The following is a 24,009-nucleotide window of genomic DNA, read 5'->3' as shown; positions in this document are numbered from 1 at the left end:
AAGGCATGCAGAAGGGCTTGCACAGGGACGCGGAGCTGGGACAGCTGGTGGCACGTCTGGCCCCGCACAGGCAGCGTGGGGGCTCAAAAATCATCCTAGGGTTGTATTTTATGCAAAAGAATATTTAGCTTTTAAAAACTATCTTCCTTTTATATTTTTAAAAATGCACACATTCCTCACAAAGTCGTTATTTCTGCAGTCAGGCTTTTAGACAAAGCAGAACATTTCATGCTAACGCACACTTTGCTTCCTATTTGTTTTCATTATTTTTCCTCCCCCCTCTATTTTTTTTTTTTTAATTTAAGCACAGACTTACCATTTCTCCCATCACCTCCATTAAAGGAGTCCCACTGGGATTCAAACCATCACAAGTCACACTGGAACTGGATCCATTAAAACACAGGCGCAAAAACTCACGGGGGTAGGTAAGACACGATACATCCCGCTAACAGCATCACATCTCCTCTGACAGCCTCAGCTCCTCCTGGCAGGACCAGGGGGTGGCAAATCATCCCCAGGACAAGGTGCAGAACCAGAGGAGGGAAAACAGCTTCCTCCAGCTAAAGCTCTCCCTGGGAAGCTGCACCCAAGCTCTCAGGAGCAGCCCCAGCTTGGTTGGAACCCCCCGACCGCTGCCACTTCCTATGAGACCCATCCTCAAAATGCCACCAGCCAAACAGGAGACTTCTTTGTAAACTTGGGGGTGCAAGCCCTAAAGCAAAGCTATAAATCCCTTCATCCAGACGATGCTCCTACACCTTGCTGAAAGGGTGGGATTTCCCACCGCAAGTTTAACGGCGCCTGCTCGTGCGGCTGAGCTGGGTTTTACCTGGGGAGCGGGTGAAGGTCCTGGAGGTAGAGCGCTCCCGGGATTTATAGGGGTATTTCAGCGTTGTGTCCAGCTGCTTGAAGCTCTCCTTCAGCGAGTGGCTCTGGTAGTACTCCACCAGCTCCTGGGAAGGACAGAGAGGAACCAGTTGTCTGCACCATCCTCTGCGGGACTTGTAGGAGTGGCGCAAAAGCTTGAAGAGGCTACACAAACCTACCAGCAAGCTTTCAAACTTCTTGGCTTCTGTGATGTGAATCCAGTTGTCCTTCTCCACCACCTTAATGTGCTTCACTTCCTCATTGAACCTGCAAATGGTAGCAAAGGCGCTCAAGGAAACGCGGCTGTGTGCTCCAGCCCTATCTCACCTTCCACACCGAGCAACTCTAAATTACTAAATTATTACTCACTTAATACTGATGGCAAAGCGCTCGGCCTCAGCCGGCCGCTCCCGGATCAGGTAGGTGCCACTGACATGGGACTTGAGCAGGTTGTCCGTCTGCTGCCGCTCCATGTTCCCTGCGAACCTGAGCCCAGGCGTTAATGAATTAATTTAATTAAGTAAAAAATAATGCGTATCTTTAAAATGGGCATGCTTTTGACAAAAAGACACACTTTTTTTAAAGGTGTGAAGGTTGAGAAGGCAAGTAGAGAAACCCAAGATGGACAAGAAGCTGCTTGGGCACTGAACAGCGAGGGTGAGCGATGCAGAGTGCAACCTCTTTAAAGTATTAAACCTACAAAATCCCACTAATTGGGAATGGATCCCTAGGTAAAGGAGGAGTGGGGATAATTTATCCTCGTGGATTTGCAAATGTGGAGCTGGAGGGAAGGAGCAGGAGAGAAGCCAAGTGTGGCCTCTCCTTCCAAGGCAGGAATTGCTTCCTTCCTCCCAAAATGGTTTCCTGGGCACAGAAAATGGGAAGAAAAACCATTATCTCTCCTTGTGCCTCTGACACTCTCCATCGGTGAAGAAATCCCCACTGATGCTGTATCGGGTTTCGGCCCCGAATGCCACCGCAGCAGCTGCCCCGTGGCCATAAGGGAGGAGAGATGCAAACCACTGATACCCTGCCTTCACCATTCATTATTAGAGTGGATTCCTGACAAAGTAACAATTAAAAGGCGAGGGTCAATATATCTTTATGGCCAGAGAAAGTCGTGTTCAGCCCAGGGGCACTCACCATGGGTATGCCGTGTAGTCTATCTCCCGCGAGGGCGGGCGGCTGTTGGGAGGCTGCAAAGAGAACGTCGCTCATTAGTGATGAGGCAGCGTCTCATCAGGCTATAGATCACATGTGAGATGCTCCTCTCCACAGGAGGGTTTTTGGCTGCCAAGCTGTTTCTGAATTATTTGCTTCGGCGGCGGTGTTGTAGCTGAGCATTTCTCTCTCAGCCTCCCCGCTGCGATGAGCATGCTGAGTTTTTTCATTTACCTGAGCATTTCTTAATTGGGAAGCAGCTGACAGCATTACAAAACACAGTAAAAGAAATATAAATAAAGTGCAGTTTTCCTGTACTGTGACTGATCTCAGGTACTCTGTTCCTCTCCCTGCAGAGGAGGGATGGAGTCTGGTCCTGGTCACACCAACCCCAACCTTGGGAATGGGGCTGAGACCAACCTGACCACACATTTGCAACCATGGGATGATGGATACACAGTAAAAGGCCTCATTCGAGGTGCAGGGCCTTACTGGAAGGACCATGGTCTCCAGCAATGGGCTGAGCAGAGCAATAGTCATTGCCGGAGCAGCATCACCTCCCGTGACAGCCCCCAGCGCCCATCCCCGCGCTCCATCTCCCCCTCGGCACTCACCCTCGCATCCACGGGACAGGGCTTTACCGACGAGCTGGGGAAATAACCCGACTTCTTCGTCTGCAGCAGCCGCCCCTGCAGAGCCAGGCTGGGTATCAGATTGGGATGTGCAGAGGGGAGCAATGTTTTCACTGTGCAGGGATGGGGACAGGATCCAAACCACCTTGTAGCTCTCCCCCAGCTCCAAACCCCCGGGAAAACCCACAAGTAAAAGGGATGATGTGGAAATCACTGGTTTAAAACTTCCCGGGAATTTCGGGAGGGGAATTGCTCTCACCTCCCACCATGGAGAGTCGGGGTCCCCCCTCAGTAGCTCAATCACATCCCCAATTTGAAATGTCAGCACCGGCTTCCCGGGGGGAGCTGGGTTTCCGTGGTAATTCTGAACTGCCACCATTTTAGGACCTGTGAGAGAAACACAACGGTTTCATCACTTAGTCCCTGTTAAGAAAAAATGCCCCTCCTGAAGCCTGATTTTCCTTATCCTGTGAACCACAAATCTAATAGCACCAGCAGGCAGGGTCTGGGGCAGAAAGCATTAAAGCAGAAAGGAACAGTCTTCACAGCACACAGTCTTGGCTGCCGCAGTTACACGGATGATTGAGTTCCCTGAGCAAAAATAAACCCATGAAGGATTGAGCCAAGCCAGAGCTTGGACTCCCAGCCCTGCACTTGGACTTGAACCCCGCCGTGGCAGAGCGGCTCCCGTTAGGCGATGCCCGGCTGGCACCAAACCCCACCAGGGTCAGTGGTGACATCCACAATTGCAAAACACACCAGTAAACGCTCAGCTTGAACGGAATTTCAGCCGGACCTGGGACCCAAACGCCCCTGAAGCTCACAGCCAAAGTCCACTTGTCTGGCCAACAACTGCACATTAAATAAGCTTCCCCAACTGCACTAAAACCACAGTGTTTATCTTCAAAATGCTTCCCCACCTCTGCCTCTCCCCACCCAGTAAGAGCACTCTGTCCTTGCTTTTTTTTTTTTTTTAAACCTCCAATTTGATTCAGGTTTCTTTTTGCCAGATTTGGCTTTCCTTTCATCAGACGAAGTGCAAAAACAAGTTGTTCCTTCTCCTTCAAGCCAGAGTACGGGCAGGGCAGGCCCAGCGCTCTGTCTAGGCTAGTTTTAAACAAAGGAAAACACAAAAATATTGCGGTAACCATCACAACTAACAGCTCCATCAGAGTGCAGTGCCTGGAGCGGCGGATGCCTGCAGCACAGCGGACACGCGCTGGCAGGAGGATGCGCCCCATCAGCAACAAGTCTCCTTCCCAGGACAGGTTTGGTCTGGCTTTGAAGGATGATCTGGCACAAGGACATTTGCCAGGCTCTCCCCGGTCACCGGTGTGACGTGCAGAAGCTTTACACACATGGCAGAGCCGGCCAGCGACATGAGCACACCCAGAGAAATGTCAAAGTGCTGGTGGCCGCAGCGGGTGAGGGCTGAGCCCAGGGGGTGCCGCAGGAGACACGACCTGCGGCTTTGGGAGCAGGGACAGGAGAGACCTCAGTGCCCCATCGCAGCACAGGACCCCTCTGTAGCTGCTAATGCCCCTCTCTGGTTTTGGAAAGAGTTTCTCCCCTCCATGTGCTCAGCACTAGGGACCACCCACAGCCACAACCAAGATGCCATCTCTATTTGCCCTCCTGCAATGCAGTAATGCCCTTACCAGGTCCAGCACCCAGTGAATCCTGCAAAGAGAGAGGAAAAAGTCTCTGTGAGGAGATGGGAATCTCAGCTCTTTCCATGAGCACCTGCCTGAAGCCACTGCGATGTGAAACCCCCTCCCAAAACCTCCCTGGTGCCTCCCAGCCCATGGTGCTCACCCCAGCTGGGTCTGGCACCTCCCAAGAGCTGTGGTGCTGCACAAACCAGGCCAGTTTTAGGCTGGAAAAGAGGCCATTGGTCTCCAATCCTGCCCCCCAGGTTACTGGGACCCCCCCCAAGGCCATTGCTGGCTCTTCCCAAGGGCTGCCTGCACTCTGACTAGACAAGGATACAGGGAAAAAGGGCCATCAAACAACGTACCTGGTCTGCTGAGGAACCTGCAATAGAAATGGTGAAATAAGTGGTTAATTTATCAAGCAACAAACCCCATTTTCTGTTTTGCTTGATGTTGTATCAAAAAACCAGCATCAGTGTTCAAACTTGGAGGAAGCACAAAGCAGAGCCCGGGGTCTGCTCTGTACTGACTGGGCAAGACCCAGAGCAGCACTGGGGCTGGACAAGGACATTTTCTCACTTGCACAAAGTTCAGGAACAGGGTGAGCAGAGCCCAGTCACAGGTTTGCCTAATTTAGACCAAGGACACTAATTTTTGCCATACTGTGAGGCATCTGGGGTCTGGAGACGAGGTGTCTCCTCATCGGAATCATGATCCCTGGAGCAGACCCTCCTGCTTTCACTAATCAACATCTGCTGATGAAGAACTCAGCATCTGTCCTAAATGCCATTGCCCCAAGAACCATGGCCGGGGACACCCATCTGGTACCCTGATCCGCTGCCATCCTCTGACATACACGGGATTCAGCAATTTGTTTTGGGGGTTTTGGTTGGTTGTTTTGTGTTTTAAACTACCAGCCACTGTGAATTCCAGCCCTGGGAGGTGGGTGGGAGCATACTTAAAGTTTTGTTATGCATAAACATTAGCGCTTTATAGAGTGAATCTTTCAGATCATTCACATGCATTCACCTCCTTGGCACGAGCTGCTGCTAATGTGAAGTAACTCACCCATCTTGCAGGGAGGAATGATCTCCAAGCACTCCTTATGAGCACCTGCTCCACATTTGGGGCAAAGATAGCCCTGGTAGAAGGTTCCTCTGTGCAAAAAAAGAAGTCAGAAAGTCCTAATTCAGCCCCAACTTTGAGATTTTCTTTCTGTGTTTTAATGCAGATGCAGAAAAGCTGGATGGATGTTACTCACCTTAGGAACATCCTGCAGGCTTTGCAGTTGGTCGTCTTTTCAAATGTGTACATCTGAAAGTTATGGTGATTTGCATTGGCTTTCTCTGGCTTTATGTTGGACCTAAGGGAAAGGACCTGGCGGTTATCAACCTGTCCCTGCGTGTCACACTGTGACCTGTCACAGCAGCTGCTGTTTGCATTTCAGTTAAAGTTTGGAAACTACATGGACAGATCAGAAATCAAACATGAAAGCAGAGTCAGGACTTGACTGTGCAGAGAGGATTCTGCTGTTCAACCTCCCCCTGGGACAACATTAACGGATTTGGCCCATAATCCCACAACATCTTCCTCCCGCCCCAGCTCGGTGCCTCACACACGGCTGGACACCACGGCAAGGTGTCATTTCAGAGACACACCACCCACACCTTGGTGCAGATTTCACACTGGACCCAAACTCCCTTTGCAGAAGGACCAACAAGCCCAGCCCAGCTGCCCTATTGCAGGCTTTGCTATCGCAGCTGGTTTCCAGTGACCACTGGTCCAAGACACCGTCCTCCTGTGCTTGGCAACTGCACAGCAGGGACAGAACAGCCACTCATGCTCACATTGCCATTTCAAACTGCTCCATCCACTTCCTCTTCATCTCCTCGGTCTTGCAGAAGAACTGGAAGCCCTGCTTTCCCTGGAGGTGGATGAGGTAGAAGCCATATGACCACTGCAAGAGACAACAGGAGAGCTGATGGGATCATGGTGCTCCCAACGCCCGAGCAGCAAAACACACTGTGCTTTTATTCAGGCATCTTAATCCCCGCTCTCAGTGCCTGTCCCTGTCCCTTCTGCTGAACCTTTGCAAAGGTAACAGCAGGGAAGGAGGATGAAGAGCTCCATGTTTCTCTAAAACATCACAGCTAATGATGCCTGAATCAGCCTGGCATCGTGCACTAAGGCCAAATAGGATTTTATGGTGGCAGATGAGAGAACCCAGATTTTTCTGCTCCAAGGGCTCCTCCCCAGCCATTATATCTCTCCCTGACAACAACTGACAGCACAGGAGGAACATCTGACCTGCCCAGTGCACATATGCTCTGCCCGTCTCATTACAACACTGCACAGAAAAACACGAGAGAAAACTGGATGCTTTGCTTACCATTTTTCCATGAGACTAGAAAGCATAGGAGAGCAAAGTGAAAATACATTTCATTAAAACACAAAGCTAGCAGCATTTCTTCAGCACCCAAGTGGCAAAATTGGCTGTTCTCACCCAAATGTCACTTATCCCATCTGTACAACACCTCTTCCCATTGCACGTAAGTGGATTAAGCTAATGGGTCTCTGTTAAACTGACAGCTGGGAGGTTTTCCTTCATGGTTGCAGGCTAAGCTCCAAATCATTGGCAAAATGATGTGCCTTCAGTGGTAACCATGCTCCAAACTCCAACCAGCCCAGCCTCTGCAGGGCTGTTTTACAAGGATGGAGGTCAAGGATCAAGCCAAGCCCCACATTAACAAACATTTCCCAATGCTCTGTAAGGCTGCCCTGAAAGCTGATCATTTGTTTTCCAGCTTTTTTTGCAAGCTCTGTTTCTATTTTAAAAGGCTAATGGGAACATATTACCCAAGGACTGGCCCAAACAGCTCCAAAACGCTCTCCAGCAGAGCCACCCCCCTGATCCACCCACCTTCTTGATGTCCTTGTTATTCATAGGGTCGTCAGTCATCTTGTGGAAGAGCAGCTCGATAATTTCTTTCAGCTCATAATTGTATCCTTTCCTTTTGCAGACGATCACCACTTTATCGAATAAAAATAAATACCTGCCCAAAGTAAGCATATAAACAAGCAATCCCGTAAAACATCTCATTGAATTCCCCGTTCAAGAGGAAGTATTTGGGAAGCTCTGCAGAGTTCCATGCTCTGAATGTGCTGTGATTTCACACTGATGGTGTGAAATTCGCATCATTCACCCTGTCAGTGCAACTCTAAGCAACAATTGAATAAAAGAGTACAGGGGAAATTGCCAAACAAAGGCATGTTTCATTTGGGAACACTCCCAAGCGCCGTCGCTCACTCACCTGTCCTGCTTGGTGTGGTTGACGATGGAGCGGACCTTCAGCTCGCCATCAATCTTCGGCCTCCCAAACTCCTCCAGCTTCACTTGCTGCAGAAAGCAAAGCAGGGCTGAGATGCTTTGGAGAGGCGGAAACACAAACCATCCCAGATCCCCCCAGCCCTGCCACCAGCTGCAGAAGCTCCTGGGAACAGCATCATCCTCACCAGGGGATACGTTCTGGCATCAGGAACGGGACCACTGCAGATCCATGGAGCTCCAGCACCAGCATGGCAGGGGTCAAAGCATTTTGGCAAGGTATGCGATCCAGAAAGCAACCCCCCCAAAATAATCTGTATTTCCAGGAGTTTCTGCAAAACCAGAACCAGAGCTCTTATAATTTTGGTTCCCGTTCTGAACCAAGAGTGGAGATTTTGGGGAGGCTGGAACCCAACCCAAAAGTTTGTTTAGTTCGTCTTTCAGCTCAAAAGCCCTTGCAAACATTGCTCAGTGCAGCACAGCTGCCAAGCCACAGGAATCAGTCCCCTTGCACGGTTCTTACAGGAAAAAAAGGTACCGTGCAGCATCACTGCTGATCAGGAAAATAAACGTTTCCCACAGCTGTGTGTACAGTCTGGATTTATTTCCTGGCTGTGCCATGTGGGCTCTGTATATATAACACCAATCACTCCACAACGTCCCGCCCGGCACAAGGAAAGGAAACACGGAGCAGAATGTACGTGGGATTGATCTGCAGACAGGAGTGACTGCTTTGCTAACACCCCATCTCCCGCATGTCAGAATTGCTCTCTGGCTGCTGCTAGGAGGAGAACTGCCTGTCTCATGCCCCCATTTACATCCTTGTTTTTATGGAGCACAATGTCTGGTTGTTCACGCAAATCAGGATTATCGCGGCTGCTTCAATCAAAACCTGTGAGCCGCAATGGCCCGTATCCCACCAGAGAATTTTTGCAGGTTTCCTCTTAAAAATTAAGGAGTTTGTCTCCATCTGTTAAATAACCATCAATTAGAAGTTCATTGTTTTCAAATGAACTCAAGGCTCAAAGTCCTCAAGCCCAGCTCCCCCCTCCATCAGCCCTTTTGAAGCATCTCAGGTGTCAGCCCCCAAATTGCATTAGCCTGTCGGAAAGCGTGACCACAGAGCAGCTGTGCCCGCAGCTGACCAGCCCTCCCACCCCCCCCGGCAAAGCTGGGAAAAACCTCGTTAGCTTGAAGCTCTGCCACCCAATATTGAATTAATGGGTTAAAGTGAGTGATGGGTTGTATGGGTTGGGTTGATGCACATTAATGACCAAGTGTTTGCTATCTCTGGAGTTTGGAGGATGAGATTCCCCTTAAAATATCTACTTGAGATTTTGGGGATTAGGTGCATGTTACATGTGCCCTTCTCCTCCAAATGGGCATCATTGCATTTTCAGTTAATCTCTGTCCACTTAACAGCAAAAGAAAATCCAATTTTAAATAGCAGACGGATAGCTGATTTAGGGAATTCTTGCCCCCTCTCACACGAATAACGTGAGAAAAAATTAGAGCAGCATTTTCAGTGTAACAACACCAGGAGAAGTCACCCTCCATTCACAGCCAAATCAGTTTTCTAATGTAGCAACCACATCTAGAGCATCAGCAAAAACACTGTCAATGATGAGGGAGTGTCTGAACACACAGGGACCTTTCTTGGGCAATTGCACAGAAAAAGCAAACATGTTAATAATAATCAAATTAAAGTTGGGAGCAAGAGGATTTTGCAACTCACCAGATTTTCTATAGAGCTCTGAAATTCACTTATTTTCTTTAAAGTCTCTTTGTCCCTCTTTACTTCATTTATGTACATGGCCAAGTCCTTAAAAGAAAAGTGAATATTGGTTTTTATTTTCCAAATGAAGCCTTCCCGAAGCAGCAAGCACACGACCCCAGTTCCCCAAAGCCAAACTCTCTGCCCTGAGGAGTCCAACCAAGACTCAAGCAGCAGCCCCGGCACCGTGAGCGCAGGGTTTGTGTTTGTAATGCTGAACCCGGCAGGCTCTGCAATTTTTACTGTTTCCCAGAAGAGGGCAATGCATGAATCCAGTGCAGCGCAGCAAACCCGACCCTTGGCTTTTACCTGGTGAGAGCTCGGGCAAGCAGCCAGGCATCCCCTGCCCCGGCAGCATCCTTCCCCCAGCTTTCATCACCGTAATTCCCTTCATCCCCATGATACAAAAGCTGCGAGCCAGTCTCTGCTGTCAAATCGTCCGCATCTGTGAAATAACTGTTCTGGACACCCGGCTGCATGTTGGCTGTGAACAGCACTTGACCTGGCTCTGCCCCGGTTGCTTCCAGCTCGTCTGCATGGGGTGCTCGGGCTCACGAGCGCTGGGATGCTCCTGCTCCATCCTTCCCGACAGCATCTCCAGCGCCCCTGGGCCTCCAGCACCACCCACACACAAAGGCTTTGTTGTCAAATAAGGAGATACTCCACGGAGCTTGTTCTGCTCCGAAAAATTCCTCACTTACCCAAATTTTGGCCCATCAAAGAACCTTATCCCTTCCACTAAAACAACTTCTTACACCCTTCAGAGTGCATTTTCTGCACCTGTTTGCTTCTTATCTGTTCCCTGCCTCCTTGTCCTCAACAACCGCTCTTGTCAACTTGGATTAAATCTGACTACGGGATTTTTTAAGACATCCCCTCTAGGTCAGACCTTCCTCAACTTCCCAACACAAGAAGGGTTAATCGCATATGATAATCACAAATCTACGTGACAATACTTATAACATCACAAAATACCCCACCGGGACAGTGGCAGGGATGGTTATGGAGAATGACAAAACCAAAAGCCTTATGAAGTGGCATCTCCCATCAATGCTTGAGCTTTTCCTCCCTCCTGCTGATGAAACCGTCTCCTATACAAAGGCGAAACACAATCCCAGGATTGACCGTGACTTGAAAGAGCAGCAGCAACATGCAAACTGGGGCTGTGGGATTTAACTGGGAACTTGCTTCTCTCCCCACCATAACTTGGGGGTTTGGGTTTGGTTCTGCGCACTCAGCAGGACGATTGGTACCTGCACCAAATACCCCCGCGTGCAAATCTTTGGTGCAAATCCTGCCCCTGCTTTGTGCATGCAACTACCCGTGCAAAACAAAGGGGAGGTGAATTGCTTTGGAAAATGTAGCTCTGGCTGTAGAAATTCATCCCCCAGACAGCAGCACCGTCTGTCGGCCCCCAGCACGGCAGACAGAAAGGCTGGACTCGCGATGTGTAAGTTAAGCCTTGGTTTACAGATCAATTAAAACCAAACCACACGGCTTCCTCTGCCCCTGCCCAGCATGCTCTGAACTGCACCTGCGCTCTGCTGCTGATGGAGAAGAGAAACCTCGCTGATGGCTATTGGCACCCTCTTGCAAAAAATGTTGAGTCTGCAGTGGAGCTGGAGCCTATATACATTTATTTATTAGCAGTGGTATTGGTGAGTGCCACATTATGAGGCCATAAGCAGCGCTTAATGACTGTCCCCATGTTTATTGTTCATTTGAGGCCATGGCCATGTGTTGTGCAGCAACGGGCTGCAAACGCAACGTCCTTCAAACAACCTTAATTTTAAAGCGACCTACATATCAGCTCTGGATTCCCGGGCTTGCGGGGATAACGGCTGCAAAGGTCACACAACTTATGTAATTGCTGGGAAATGCAGCATCGTTACAAAAGCTGCGGCTCAGAGGTAGAAAACAAAGTGACCGGAGAACACAGGGCTGAACATGGGATGAATCCTCCAATGCTCTCCAGAGAGAAAACCTGGAGTTAATGATCCCACAGCGTGAGCCTGTGAGGATGTATCCAAGTCAGAAAGCATTTGGATGGTTTTATTTCTTGCTGCTGAGACCTTGGGGGTTTCAGCTGAAAGCTCGAAAAAAACTTTAAACAAAGCAAAATTTTGACACCAGAAGTCTTCATTTGTGGAAAGAGCATTTTCCCCTTAATAAATTAAAGATAATTGGATAAAAGGATTCCCAGCCAGTGCCTGGCTAACAGCACGCAGGCACTGCTCCCATTTCTGCAACGCTCCCCAACTTGCTGATACGGCTGGAGCTCCTCCAGATCCCTCCTAGCAAAACCAAGAGCCAAATCTGGCACAGCCTCTTCACACACAATCGTAATTAGTGAAAAGTCATAACTTGTCAACAAACACCGGCTTCCTCAGCTGCGTAAGGAGGAAGATAACAGTGATGCCTACAGATCTGCTGCGAAGCAATCGCATGGAATGGCAATCAATACACACTCGTGTGTCCTAAAGGAGGAGACGCTGCCTTCCCTCGGGCTCTTGGGTGGTTTTGCTATTGAAGTTTTTGTTTTACAGAAGCCGGGGGGTCCCGCACGCTGTTGCACCCCGAGCCCAGCACAGCCCGTACCTGCATCGCCTCCAGAGCCTCCTTCAGCTGCTGCTTCTCTGGTCGATCTGATGAATGGCTCAGCAGCTCCTGAAACACAGCAAAAATAAGAATAAAGAGCTTGGGTGTGATAGGAAAGCTGCCCACACACTGCCTGCACCGGGGAGCAGAGCCGGGATGGGCAACCGCAGCTGCAGCCATAGGAAGGGGAACACGTCAAGCGGCTGGTGCTCGAGAGGGTCTGTTACATGGAGCTGACGGGAGGAATTTCACACATAATCAGATTATATGCAAGCTTATTTTATATTCATTAACTGCCTCTTGTGGCTAACAAGTGCAGAATTACCCTAGGTCACCGTACTTTAAGAGACAGCACAAATATTATGTCGCGTTAAGTAGCTCTAGTAATTATTTCATTTGAAGGGGAATAAAAAAACCAACCCTCAGTCTGCATTTGGCAATGATTCACTCTCTACTGTAACAGCCCAAAGATGCTACAGCGCGGATGGCAGCTGGAGGGAAGTGCCAATGCTGAAACACTTACCTTTAACAGGAGATGATATTTCAAAACTCTTTGCATTGGAACCACCAGCAGGTCTTGCAATTTAAATTTCCCGTCCTGAACCTTTAGCGTGCACTCCTGTTAAAGGAATCAATACATCAGGGGTGAAGGAGCTGGGGCAAAACAACTGTTCTCTCCCAGAAAAAGCTTCCAAAGTCCCGTGACTGTTATGTTTTGCTTCTGTAAACCCAGTTCTGATGACAAACGACTCGTGGCCCCTGCACACACCCAGTCAGTGCCAGGGCAGAGGTTATCGAGGAATAAAACACAGGGGCTGGACCCTAAAATACAGGCATTCTCATGCAACTGAGCTCCTCCAGCTTAATGAGATCCTGCTCAATTAGGGGAGAGCCCACGAATGCTCTCAGACCTTGGGAAATGTCAAATGAAACGCATTAGCTTAACTCACCTCCTGGATGGTTTGAACTAATGCGTTTTATTTGCGAGGGGCCGGGAGCGAGCACGCAGGCAGCTGCTGGGGCTCTGCTGATAAGCATGAAGTCATTAAGATGAGCTAATGCGATCACAGGAACTTCTGCGACTGTTACCTTCGCCCAGACCCATTTCAAATCATGATGGCTTGATGCCAAATCCAGGGAACAGGTTTTAAAAAATTATTAAGTGCAGTTTTATCCCTGAATTGGGTTGCTACTTTTGCATGGGAAATCAAAGAGCGTTTGCAAACAAACGAGGTAACGTGTAGCGACAGCCCAGCAAATTCAGATTAGCATCAAGACCGAGCAGGAACTAAAGCTGGGTAAAAACATCAGCTCAAACAATGCATCCCTTCTGGGGATTTGATTTACTTAATATCTGGATCAGCCCCTATTTCACACTAAGCCTTTACACCGGGGAAGGAAGATGGGGGGGTAATCGGGTATCCGCCTGGGGACCTGGGTTCGCGTCTGATGGTCCCTCATGCTACGTGTGACCTCGGAAAGTCACACAGCTCCCAGCTTGGGATGCTCGGTGCCTTCCTTGAGTCCAAGAGGAATTACTCCACAGCCAGTCCCACTCAAATAAAGTCACCTGGCTTATTTTATCTTGGAGGAGGGAGGGACAGAGATGAAGAGGCAAAGCCGGGGATCAGGACAAGATAACCCCCAGCTTTGCTCCCTCTCTGAGCCGTCCAAACTCACCCCCACATCCCATGCTAAATCAAACATTCCCAACACACCTTCTGCTCCACCGAGTCCTCCCAAAACCCGTAACGAGGGCGGTGGGCAGCCCTCAGCCCCAATGCCCCCACCCGCTCACCTCCACCTTCTGCCTGACGTCCTCCCGGTTGGCGAGGAGGTGGTTGAGCGTGTTCTGGGCGTACTCCATGTGGCTGCAGTACTTGCCGTAAATCAGCAGCCTGTGGAGGGGGAAATCACAAATTTAATCGGAAACACTTGCTGGCAGTTATAACCTGTTACATGTAAAAGATATATATACTTATACACAGTGAAAGGACAAGGCAAACAGCTATTCCCCCATATAACTGTTTAGTGAAGTATTAACACTCTTTTACAGTGTGGCTTTTTAACATTTAAATCTTTTGAAGTTTCCAGAGCTCACAACGAGCAGAAGGGGCCGAGTGGCCAAAGGAGCCGGTTTTGGGAGGTACGATGGCTCATCACTCCACTTCTCATCTATTGATCCACCGCTTCCCAAGAGCAAAAGCAGAGCAGGGATGCGCTTCAAGACCAAATGACAATAAAAATCCATTTCCTGGGAGCATTTCCCAATGCAGCTCGCTCAAGCCCATGTATTCATCTCCCAAAAAGTCTTCATTTGCTGAGTCACAGCTGCTCACAGCCCAAAAAAATCATTGCTACCACCAGATCTGATGTGTGTCCCTCTCTCTGAGGGTTTCTGGATATTTCACCAAGTAAGGAAGAAGGTGAGAAACTCCTGATTCTCAGAACGTGCCCAGATGGATGTGGGTGACGGTAATTCGCACGTTATCAGAGAATGAGATGCTTCAAATCCCCTTAAAACATAAGAATACATTTTAGAAAGCTCATTGCTCCTTGCAGGATGGGCCATGGGAACCTAGAGATCAAAAGACTGGGTAACTTCAGAAAAGAAAGTTGTCACAGCCTTTGGAAATGCAGTGAAGCTCTGTATGGACACCCCATGCTATAAATTAACACACCTGACAAAAACAGAGCAGTTTTGCTGCAGATTCCCCCTTTTTCCTCTACTTTGCTCATTAATCCTGCATGACAGGTTGGGGATTTACCCCCCTTCCTTGCCGTTAACTGCGTTGCTGCTGATAAGACACATATTCCATCACACGCTGCAACTCATCCATTATTTTGGGGCCTCGTCTCTCGATGGAGATGATGTGGGAGCACCTGACCCGGTGTCGCTCCATAAACGTGGGACTCTCAGACTCCGTCAGGGAATTGAATAGAGAGATTTATGGGAGCCGCAGTCCCTGGCAAAGCAGCAGCAAATACAGATTATTCTTCTGCCTTTTCCCCTTGACAACTTTGGAACATGCACAATAATATCTACCTTGCCAGCACTTGGAGAGTTTCAAAGAGGCTTCAGGAGCATAAATTCAAACTCCGGCTTTCAGAAAAGGAGATTTACAAACTATTTCCTTAGACACACACACACAAAAATCTGCAAAGCAAAGGAGCAATACATCATTTCGCTGGGATGTCTCCGAGGATGCGTTGGGAAGCGAGAGTTATTTGTCACGGACACATTTGATGCAGGAAGGTCTTATATACAAGGACCAAGGAGGGACTCTGGAGCTCCACACTGCCTTTTTGCTGGGACAACACTGTCTCTCACTTTCTCCTCCTGCACCCCTATTTCCTTGCTGCAAAACAAGGTATCATCTTTAGCACCATAGGGCAGGATCCTGCCTATTTAATCAGGTTGCTCCAAGCTTTTCATCTCCAAGAGACCAGTTTCAGGGTCTTTTCCAAGCCAGAATTCCCCGCAAGCAGCAGAACGCAGCTCCGGAGCCACCTCGCAGCTGGTGCTCTGAACAGAAGCAAACATTCATTTGAAGGCTGTTGGCCCCAAGAATGAGCTTCATGCTCCTGTACAGCCACACAGAGCAATGTCACCTCTGTACTCATGCCCATGTCCCAGTCCTATGTGCACAGCTCTGTCCCAAAAGCAGAGGCAGCAGTGGCTCAGCTCAGGATCACCGCCCGGGGACAGGACCGATGTGCACGGAGCCCAGCCAGGAATCAGGAGATCAAAATCACCTGCATGAGTTTTATGAGTGTTTTTCAATTATTTGCATTCTTCTGCCGAAACTTTCTTTAAAAAAGTTAATCCAGGAAACATTCCCTTTCTAAAAAAGAGGTGCTGCGAATGATGGAATATTTGACCTTACGGTGTATTATTAATGCAGATGGTATTTCTGGAGTTATTGACTTCTGAATGGCATTTCTGTGTCTAGACACTGGTTTAATCACAGTGAAATAACACCCTGGCACGATTCCACAATGAATCAGGCCTTTGATTAGTGTTAAGGATATTAAACGCTTTTATTAACCTTATCTTTGTGTTCTGGGGTACTCCTGCTTGCAGCTGCCAAAACACAGGATCTATGATGCTTGCAAAAGCAACTTTTACATTTATTCATCATGCATTAGGTGTGGGATGAGCACAGCGCCAAATATGCGATTTTTTAGAGTGAGCAATCGCTTTGATCTAACCAGAGCAAAGTCTCCCCTGCAAAGCAGTCATCCCACCACATCACAAGTCCTCAAAGCCCCACTTGCAGGGAAACAATACATTAAACCCCTGAAGGCAGTGAGGTTTTAGTCCATCCTGGCTCGCCATAATCACAGTGTTCCCATCTTTATCCCCTCCAATACATCCCTGTAAATATACTGTATGTTCAGCCTGCTAAATGGTTGGTCCCATATGGAAAGCTGTCAGCCCAGCAAAACTCAGGTGCAGACATCAGTTGGACTTGATCATCTTAAAGGTCTTTACCAACCAAAACGATTCCATAGACTTGCAAGAACAAGCACTGATTTAGCCAGAAGATGTCCCAGCCTCTGCCCCTAGAATGGTTGTAGCTGGATTTGGTTGCTTGTGTGTCAGCACCGAGTGATATTCCAGCTGCCTGAGAACATCTGGCTGCAGAGGATACAAAATCAGTTTGCCGCACTGGGCATTTCTGTTCTAAGCTCTGAGACGGGCCCTGCAAATATTAACCTGTATCTGTTAAAACTGGAGATGCCTGCAGACCGGGTTTCCTTTACCTCTCTTTGAATTCCAGAAACACTTTTGCCAGGCTGCTTCCTCCAGACATCATAGAGACATCAATGGCTCTCAGGAAATTGAAGTGCACTTTAATTAGGTCCTAAAATGAAGGAACAATCAATACTTTAAACACATCCAAAGCAAGTGGGTAAACACAGCCTAAAGAAACGCACTTTCACTACTTAATCAGGCAGTCATTTTCCTTTTTTTTTTAATTCTTTTTAGTTGTTTCTAAAATAGGTCATTCTAGTGAGACACAGCCCTAAATGGCCAGGAGTGCAAGGGTGTGATTCTGTCAGGTTATAGAATGATAAATGCCCCAAGATTTCCGTGTGTATTCAAGTCCCTTTTGCAGGTCTGGAGGAGACGAGCAGACTCCGATCCAGACCCTGCGCAAGCCAGGGTAGAAATAAATCCCTTCATCACCGTGTGTCCAAACCAGCTCTAAATACAGCTAAAATACACAGCCCAAGCCCTGGAACATCCTCCATATAAAATTGTTTTCCTGCTTAGAATACATATAATCCCCAAGTCTAAAATTGAGTGTTAAGAGTATCTCCTAAACCCGTTCAAGCTCCGCAGCACAGGAAGGACTGAACCTCTCCAGGTGAATGCACAAATCTAACGTGAAATCTGAAAAGCCGTCTCTTGAGCAGGAAAAGGGCTGAGTTGCCCTAAAAAGAACAAAGATTTAAGCCACAGTGTCTACGCCATTACCTCCAAATTGATAAAAATAGCTTCCATGTCTTGGGGAGTCAGTACCAGCCTCAGTGGGTTCATGTAGTTCTGCAAGAGGTAAATGGAAAAGGGATTGAAATACCAGAGAGGAATAAGTAAGTTTCTCTCTGTGCAATGGAGATACTTCACCTCGCTTCACCACTTGCATTTACCCACGCAGGGAGAAGTCAGGTTTTAATGAATTTAAGCATTTGCAAAGGCAGATGAATGACAGCGCGTTTGTCAAGACCAGGGACCCCCATGGGAGCATCGTCCCCTGGTCCCCCCGGCACTTCCAGCCCGGGGAAGGTGCCAGAACCCACCGTGGGTGGGCACAGCCCCTGCTCCTGCCCAATGTACCCCAGGGGGGTTTAAATGCTCAGAGCTCTGCACCTCGCCACAGACCTTGCCCGGGGCTGGGAAGAGCTCGGAGGCTTTTTTCAGCTCTTCAATCATCTCCCTAGAATTTTGCCCTTGAAAACGCACCGATGACGTTGTTACATTGGAAATGCCTTTCTGAACAAATACATATTAACAGAAATGTCTACATGACTCGTAACTAAAAAAAACCAACCATGATGCAACGCACCAAAACAGGACCCTCTACCCATAACACACCGTCAGAACTTACTAAGCCTTTGCAAGCCTTTTTGATGGATATCAAGGCAATAATTTAACTCTTCCTTTAGACTGAACTAGTAGAGCTGTGGCTCTTTCTAAGGAACAAGGGTTATTTACGTAAAGGACGTGTACATTAGGACATTTCCATGGAAAATAGGAAACAATATCCCATCATGCCAGTTTTGCTCACAGCTTCTTTGCAGGAACTTCAAGCAGAAGCAAATAATTGCAAAAGGGGAGGAAACAGAAGCGTTAGGGTGATTAGAAATGGCAGCTGGATATTCACTATTGTTCTTCATTGCTGCTGCTTCCCTCAGAGCACAAACCACCTCCAGACTCCTCTGTCTTGCTGAGGTGTTCATTTTTATTTTTATTTAAAATAAAGGCACACCGCTAATTTATCAAAACCAATTAAAACCCGTGAATTCGAGCAGCAAAATGTGACTTTTAATCCAATTAGTTTCAATGACAAGTCAGCACAGCTTCCACACTTTCGAAAAAGGCCCAGAATAAAGAAATTATTCCATAGCAATCACAGTGATAAGATATCTGCAAATACAGCTCTTATCAGCGAGACCGGCCTGGCTGAGCAAGGAGCTGTTACCCCAGGGTAGGGGGACACAGCAACATGATTTTCAGCCTATTTCCAATAAGCAGTGATCAAAAAAAATACGCTGTTTGGCTCTTACAGTTATAGGCTGCACATTTGTGCTTGTCAGTATGGGTTTTCTGAATCCCCCTTCTCTCCAATTTTACATGTGAATGCATCGATCCTGCCTCATCACATCTGCCAGCTATCGGAGCAAGAATTAATACAGTGAGATTAATGTGAGCTCAAGCGATGGTGTGGAAGGCGATGGGATAGAAAAGATGGGTCGGTTCTTACCTTTTCTATATCTTCAAGTGTTTTGTAGTATTTGGCCTCGGTTTCTTGGATTTCTAGCAAACAGCAATTTCTTTTGTCATCTTCTGTCATACCCATTTTCTAGAAAAAGGAAAAATAACGCACAGATACGCTTAGGAGTGGTCCAGCAACCTGTTCACATGGAGTGGAGCTCCAGTTCAGCCCATTCAGAACAAGGGTGAGTTTGGAAAGTCAGGGGAGCACTGCTACTGGTTTCTGTTAAAGGAAACTACTTTTATCCAAAAAAATTAGGAAGGAACCCTGGCTGTACTATTCAATACATTTCAACATGGCAAGTATTATATTTTTTGCATTTTTTTATAGCTACATCACCAACAACTATCAGCTAAGGAATAAATAAGAGTTTTCCCCATTTTTTTTTGCTTAAGATGAAACTCACAACTGAGCCCAAGTGCGTCATAAATAATACATCAGACTTATACAAATCCCCTGCCAGGGTTACCAGTTCTCATGATTTTAGGTCAAATCTGATAATACAAGTGTTTCTTAAAGCCCCAACTCCCCAAGTCACTTCTCTTGGTTTTGCAGCTGTAAAGCGGAGCTGGAAACATGTGTGCAGAGGTGCCGCACTTGCAGTCTCTGAACTTGGGATGTCATTCAGTGATTGGGTTTTAATGATCATGCACAGGAACAGACACCCTGTAATAACTCACAGTGCAAACCTATCAGCTGGATGGAAAACAATATTTGAATCAATGTGTCTTACCTGCATATACCTAATCTGAAGCATGCAGAAATACAAGAAACCAATTAGCATCACATACTTGCTATTGCAACAAATCTTAAAAAAAAAAATCCAATATTTAGACAGATATGTGGGTGCTTGCAATAAAAATAGACTCTTTTGCTCAAGGAAGGGGAGGAAAGGGAGTCGGAGCCATTGTCTCAATTGCTGCCCAAGGTGTCCACGGAAACCTAAAACATTGTGCAGGTGGACAGTGAAAAACTGACAATTGTAGTGACCCTAATCCTGCACTACCCGGTTTCTGGACCCCTATACTGTGGGAGCTTTCCCTCATTTTTGCCATTTATGCAAGAAATTCCTACCAAAGCCTTCCCAAGGGGTGGTTCTTGGGCCAAATGGTTTCTGCGACTGATGGCAACACGGTAAAAACACCAGTGGCCAACAAGCTCTGCTGACTTTGGCATTGCCACTGGAGTCCATAAACAGGTCCAAGCGCTTTGGCAGGATCAGTGGGAATGTTTTGTGCCTGACTCCATGATCCAGATGGGTTTTCAGCACACAGGGAGCTCCTCAGGCTGCAGACCAGGTGCGATCAGCAAACCTGTCCATCGGTCCTGCTTTGTTACGGCGAGGTATGTTCCCTTGTCAGCACCGTTTGCAGCCAGCAGAGTCAGAGTCTACACAAAGCCCAGGGGTGGTAGATATCAGAAGGTGGGAGAAAATTTGGAAGGTCACACTCTCATGGAAAGGTTTCCTATAGCTCTGCATCAGCAAAAGCCAGGGTAGTGATCTTCTTGGTGCTGGGGACACAGGTAGCAAGGGTAGCCATGAGCACCTTTGGGGAGATGTAAGGGCCACCAGCACCTTCCCAGCTCATCCACAGAGTGTGACATTTGCACCAGAGCCCTTGGAGTTAACGCAAGTCCCTCCGTGAGGCTGCGCACGCTGCACACCCGTGTTTCCCCACCATCAAAAGGCTTTTAAGAGATGATGGACAGGGTGGGCTGCTTGTCCCTGTAGCCACACGGGTCCCCAGAAAGCTCTGCTGTAAACATCTGCCTACTCAGACACAGGCTGGCAGGAGTGGCAACAGGCACAGGAAAGCGCTGGATCATCCACACATGGATCCATCAGCACTCGCCCCCATCAAAAACACACGTGGCTGATGGAGTGGCAGAGCCCTGCACTCCCCCTCTCCGCCATGGGCTGAAGTGACACCCGCTGCCTTGGCTCAGCAGCAAATCACTATCTTTAGCTTATCTTTTAGGGCTCTTTAGCTCTCCCTTTCCCTTCCTCCTCCCCAAACTCCTTCAGATGACAGGATGGGCTGGGAAACTCCTCGGAGAACCCCCTCCGGGCCAGCACCATCCCAGCTTGGCTTATTTTTACCTCTCACGAGGCCGACCAGTTTCACAGAAGCATGAAAAGCGATTCGCTTCCCTGCAGCATCACCTACCATCAGCAGATACTTATTTAATTGAATTCTCTCCCTTTTCCCTCCCACCCAGTCACAGCTTTAAAACACGCATATAAACTGTTACCATGGGCTGCTGAACTTCCACTCGGATGATATCTTCATAGATATCATCGCCTTCGTCTTCGCAGGGGACGCAGTCATAAATATCCTCCCCCAGATCGTGTTCGCTGGAACGAGAAGGAGGGAGATTGAGCGATAATAAAGAGGACACGTTTGCTGTCACTTGATCAGGCAAATGAACTACTGCTCGCGCCAAGGAGGGAGGATAACCATGACAATAAAAACACCCTCTTAGCCCACAATATTGACATATTCGGTCCACGTTCTCTGTTTGGATTAGGAAGTTTTGTTTTTTTTCCTGGATCAGTACCCGCTGCACATCTCTTTCTGCTCACCAGAGGCTGAAAAAGGCGAAATGCTGCTCGACATGAGCGGGGATCACGGCCAAGTGGCCGCTCGGAACCCCGTGCCAGCCGTGTCATGATGCTCAGTCACCATGGGCTGCCAGCTCTGCCCCTGTGGAGCTTTTCCTCGGCGCTAATCGGTCCATCCGAGACAGACCCACCATCCAAGTGTCCCGGCGAGACCATCTGAGCCACCGGGTCCAGCTCCACCTGCCCCAAAGATGCTCACAGCCTCCCCTTCATCTCCTGCATCTCCTCAGGACACACAGCAGCTCTGGTGTCTGTGACTTTAACCACATTATACTGAGAGAATCTATTTTGATGGGTTGGATTTTGATATGTTTAAAGCATTGCATGCACCCTTGGTCTGTTTTCGCTTTTTCTCACAAAAAGGCTTCCTTCACACCAAAGAAACCATCTCCTTTCCCCACATTACAGCCACAAACTGCCATAGGAGCCCATGTCCATTCAAGGCAGTAATAAAATACTAAATAATCATTTGATTCCTCCGTGCGGTAGGTAGAAACATCCCAGCCCTGCCTCGCCAAGGGGGGAAGCGCTTTAAAGGCATTGCTCAACTTGTGTTTAAAGGTGATGGTGTTAGGTACTTAATTGTCATCTGAGCCTTTACAACCTCCCCCAGGGGCTCCTAAGTCTTAGAACACTTTTGAAAATTCAATCCATAATAAATACCAATTAACAATAATAATTTTAGCACTTAGATCTACAGGTGCTGATTGCTAACGGCTCCCACTGAAGTCAATCCCATGGGATCAGGACACTGTGAAATGCTGGAATATCAAACAGCGTTCACATATTTTACAAGCTGTCTCTTTCAACATGGGTATTAATTACATACAAATATACTTAGGTGTAAAACTGCGCTAAAACTGTAACACTCGACATCTCTGTGTTATAAAGCATGCAGCAGCAGAGTACATCTGTTTGCAAAACTGGGCTTTATTTCTTTTCTAAATGCAGTTCTTTCTATTTTTAAAAACAGATTTATTTAATAAAAGTTGGGGGAAATTAAATAAATACACTGGCATGATGTATCCATCCCATTCTTTCAGAGTGATGCATTGCAGCTGCTATAATAATGCCCACTAATAGCTGGTGATCCATCTTCCCCTTCCCAAGCGTCGCCGTCACTGTTATTATCTGTACCAATATTTATATTCTCGGCTCCGCTCCTCATCCATAGCGAGGAACTCCTGGTTCCTGATTAATCTCCCCTTCCCGCCCGCACCTCTCGGATCGCTGCCTGTCTCTCCATACATCATTTCCCCAGCTCAAGAGTCGTTAGGAGACCTAAGGTTGGGTTAATGTCGTGAGCACGAGCCTGGTTGGGTGTGACGGGACCACGGCAGGTGCCGCAGTGATGCTAGTGCCAGAGCAGAGCTCAGCAACTGTTTTGGGATACATACAGAAGGAGAAGACACCACCTGAAGTGTCCCCGGGATGTCCTGTATCCCAAGCATCATCCGTACCTCCTTTCACACACACAAGCACAAGTAAGTGCCACATCCAAACCTCAGCGGCCAGTGTCACCCACCCCCAGCCTTGTACTGCACAAGGGACCTAGCTTGGAAAAGCTCGGCTTTTCTCACCCACCAAGGAGCTCTGGACCACAGCTGGGGACACACCAGGACATCACTGTGAGAGACCCAGGCAGCCGCGTGGGATGCTGAAAGGGTTTTGCTAAGTCAAAGGCTGCCTGGAGCAAACCAGGGGTGCCCCATGGGCCTGGCCCTACCCAGAGCTCCTCTGGACCACCAGGAAAGGGACAGAAACACCTACCAAGGGCAAACACAGCGTGTTCACCCACAGAACTGCCAAGAGCCACCTGACACCAACACTGGGAGAAGACGAGCTCTGGGCGGGGGTGCCCACACCAGGGCATGGGCACAGATGGCTCGTGATGCCCTGAGATATGGTCTGCAGCAGGTCTGGTGTACTAAAGGAACACTGCACGTCACGTTTGCAATGACACCATGGATGAGGAGGGTGAGTTGGGAAGGTCCGAAGGACTCAAGGGTCACTGAAGGACCTTTTTATCCATAAAAGTTTCTCTGGGAATTTGAGGAATTTGTACCAGCCCCAGGAATCCAAGGACGAGCCCAAGAGAGGCTCTGAGGGCAAACCCACCACGCCAAACCCATCCAAACCACAGCGCTGCTTTTGCTCTGCTGATGAAAGCGCCAGAACCGCCGCGAAGAGTGGAAGAAAAAGGAGGAGGAGGAAGAATGAGCTAAAATTAGACAACCAAAAGACAAGCCCAAATTTCCAGCCCCGTGGCCGAGGTTAAGAGCCAGAAGACCTCAGAACCACCACCGGGTCCCGGCTGGAAGTGCATTTGCCAGGTCCCTGAGACAGCTGCCCAGCAGCTGCGAGGCTCCAATT

The 24,009-nt window shown here is 48.3% G+C and overlaps 1 protein-coding gene across 6 annotated transcripts in view; it reads right to left on the bottom strand.

Annotated features, from left to right (window-relative positions):
* VAV2 (vav guanine nucleotide exchange factor 2) overlaps positions 1-24,009 on the bottom strand; it is a 117,102-nt gene that overhangs the window by 5,710 nt on the left and 87,383 nt on the right. For 4 of the 6 annotated variants that reach the window (XR_010467180.1, XM_065035683.1, XM_065035686.1 and 1 more), the window contains exons 5-26: positions 21,267-21,369; positions 19,747-19,761; positions 19,002-19,100; positions 17,495-17,563; positions 16,777-16,877; positions 13,808-13,907; positions 12,533-12,628; positions 12,010-12,078; positions 9,373-9,459; positions 7,624-7,709; positions 7,233-7,365; positions 6,160-6,269; positions 5,574-5,675; positions 5,381-5,469; positions 4,678-4,694; positions 4,319-4,340; positions 2,920-3,047; positions 2,643-2,717; positions 2,011-2,063; positions 1,237-1,353; positions 1,047-1,134; positions 830-953 (exon numbers count right to left, since the gene is read on the bottom strand). Coding sequence is in view for 5 of the 6 variants with exons in the window: in XM_065035683.1 (XP_064891755.1) it covers positions 830-953; positions 1,047-1,134; positions 1,237-1,353; positions 2,011-2,063; positions 2,643-2,717; positions 2,920-3,047; positions 4,319-4,340; positions 4,678-4,694; positions 5,381-5,469; positions 5,574-5,675; positions 6,160-6,269; positions 7,233-7,365; positions 7,624-7,709; positions 9,373-9,459; positions 12,010-12,078; positions 12,533-12,628; positions 13,808-13,907; positions 16,777-16,877; positions 17,495-17,563; positions 19,002-19,100; positions 19,747-19,761; positions 21,267-21,369 (1,883 nt within the window). In the remaining variant the exon portion in view is untranslated. The remainder of the gene's footprint in view (positions 1-829; positions 954-1,046; positions 1,135-1,236; positions 1,354-2,010; positions 2,064-2,642; positions 2,718-2,919; positions 3,048-4,318; positions 4,341-4,677; positions 4,695-5,380; positions 5,470-5,573; positions 5,676-6,159; positions 6,270-7,232; positions 7,366-7,623; positions 7,710-9,372; positions 9,460-12,009; positions 12,079-12,532; positions 12,629-13,807; positions 13,908-16,776; positions 16,878-17,494; positions 17,564-19,001; positions 19,101-19,746; positions 19,762-21,266; positions 21,370-24,009) is intronic. The other 2 variants (XM_065035685.1, XM_065035687.1) reach the window with 1 other exon arrangement.

Source organism: Columba livia, chromosome 19 (genome assembly GCF_036013475.1).
Source record: "Columba livia isolate bColLiv1 breed racing homer chromosome 19, bColLiv1.pat.W.v2, whole genome shotgun sequence".
NCBI classification, from domain to species: domain Eukaryota; kingdom Metazoa; phylum Chordata; class Aves; order Columbiformes; family Columbidae; genus Columba; species Columba livia.
Note: the sequence above shows the minus strand (reverse complement) of the source record. Positions and strands in the feature narration are given on the sequence as shown.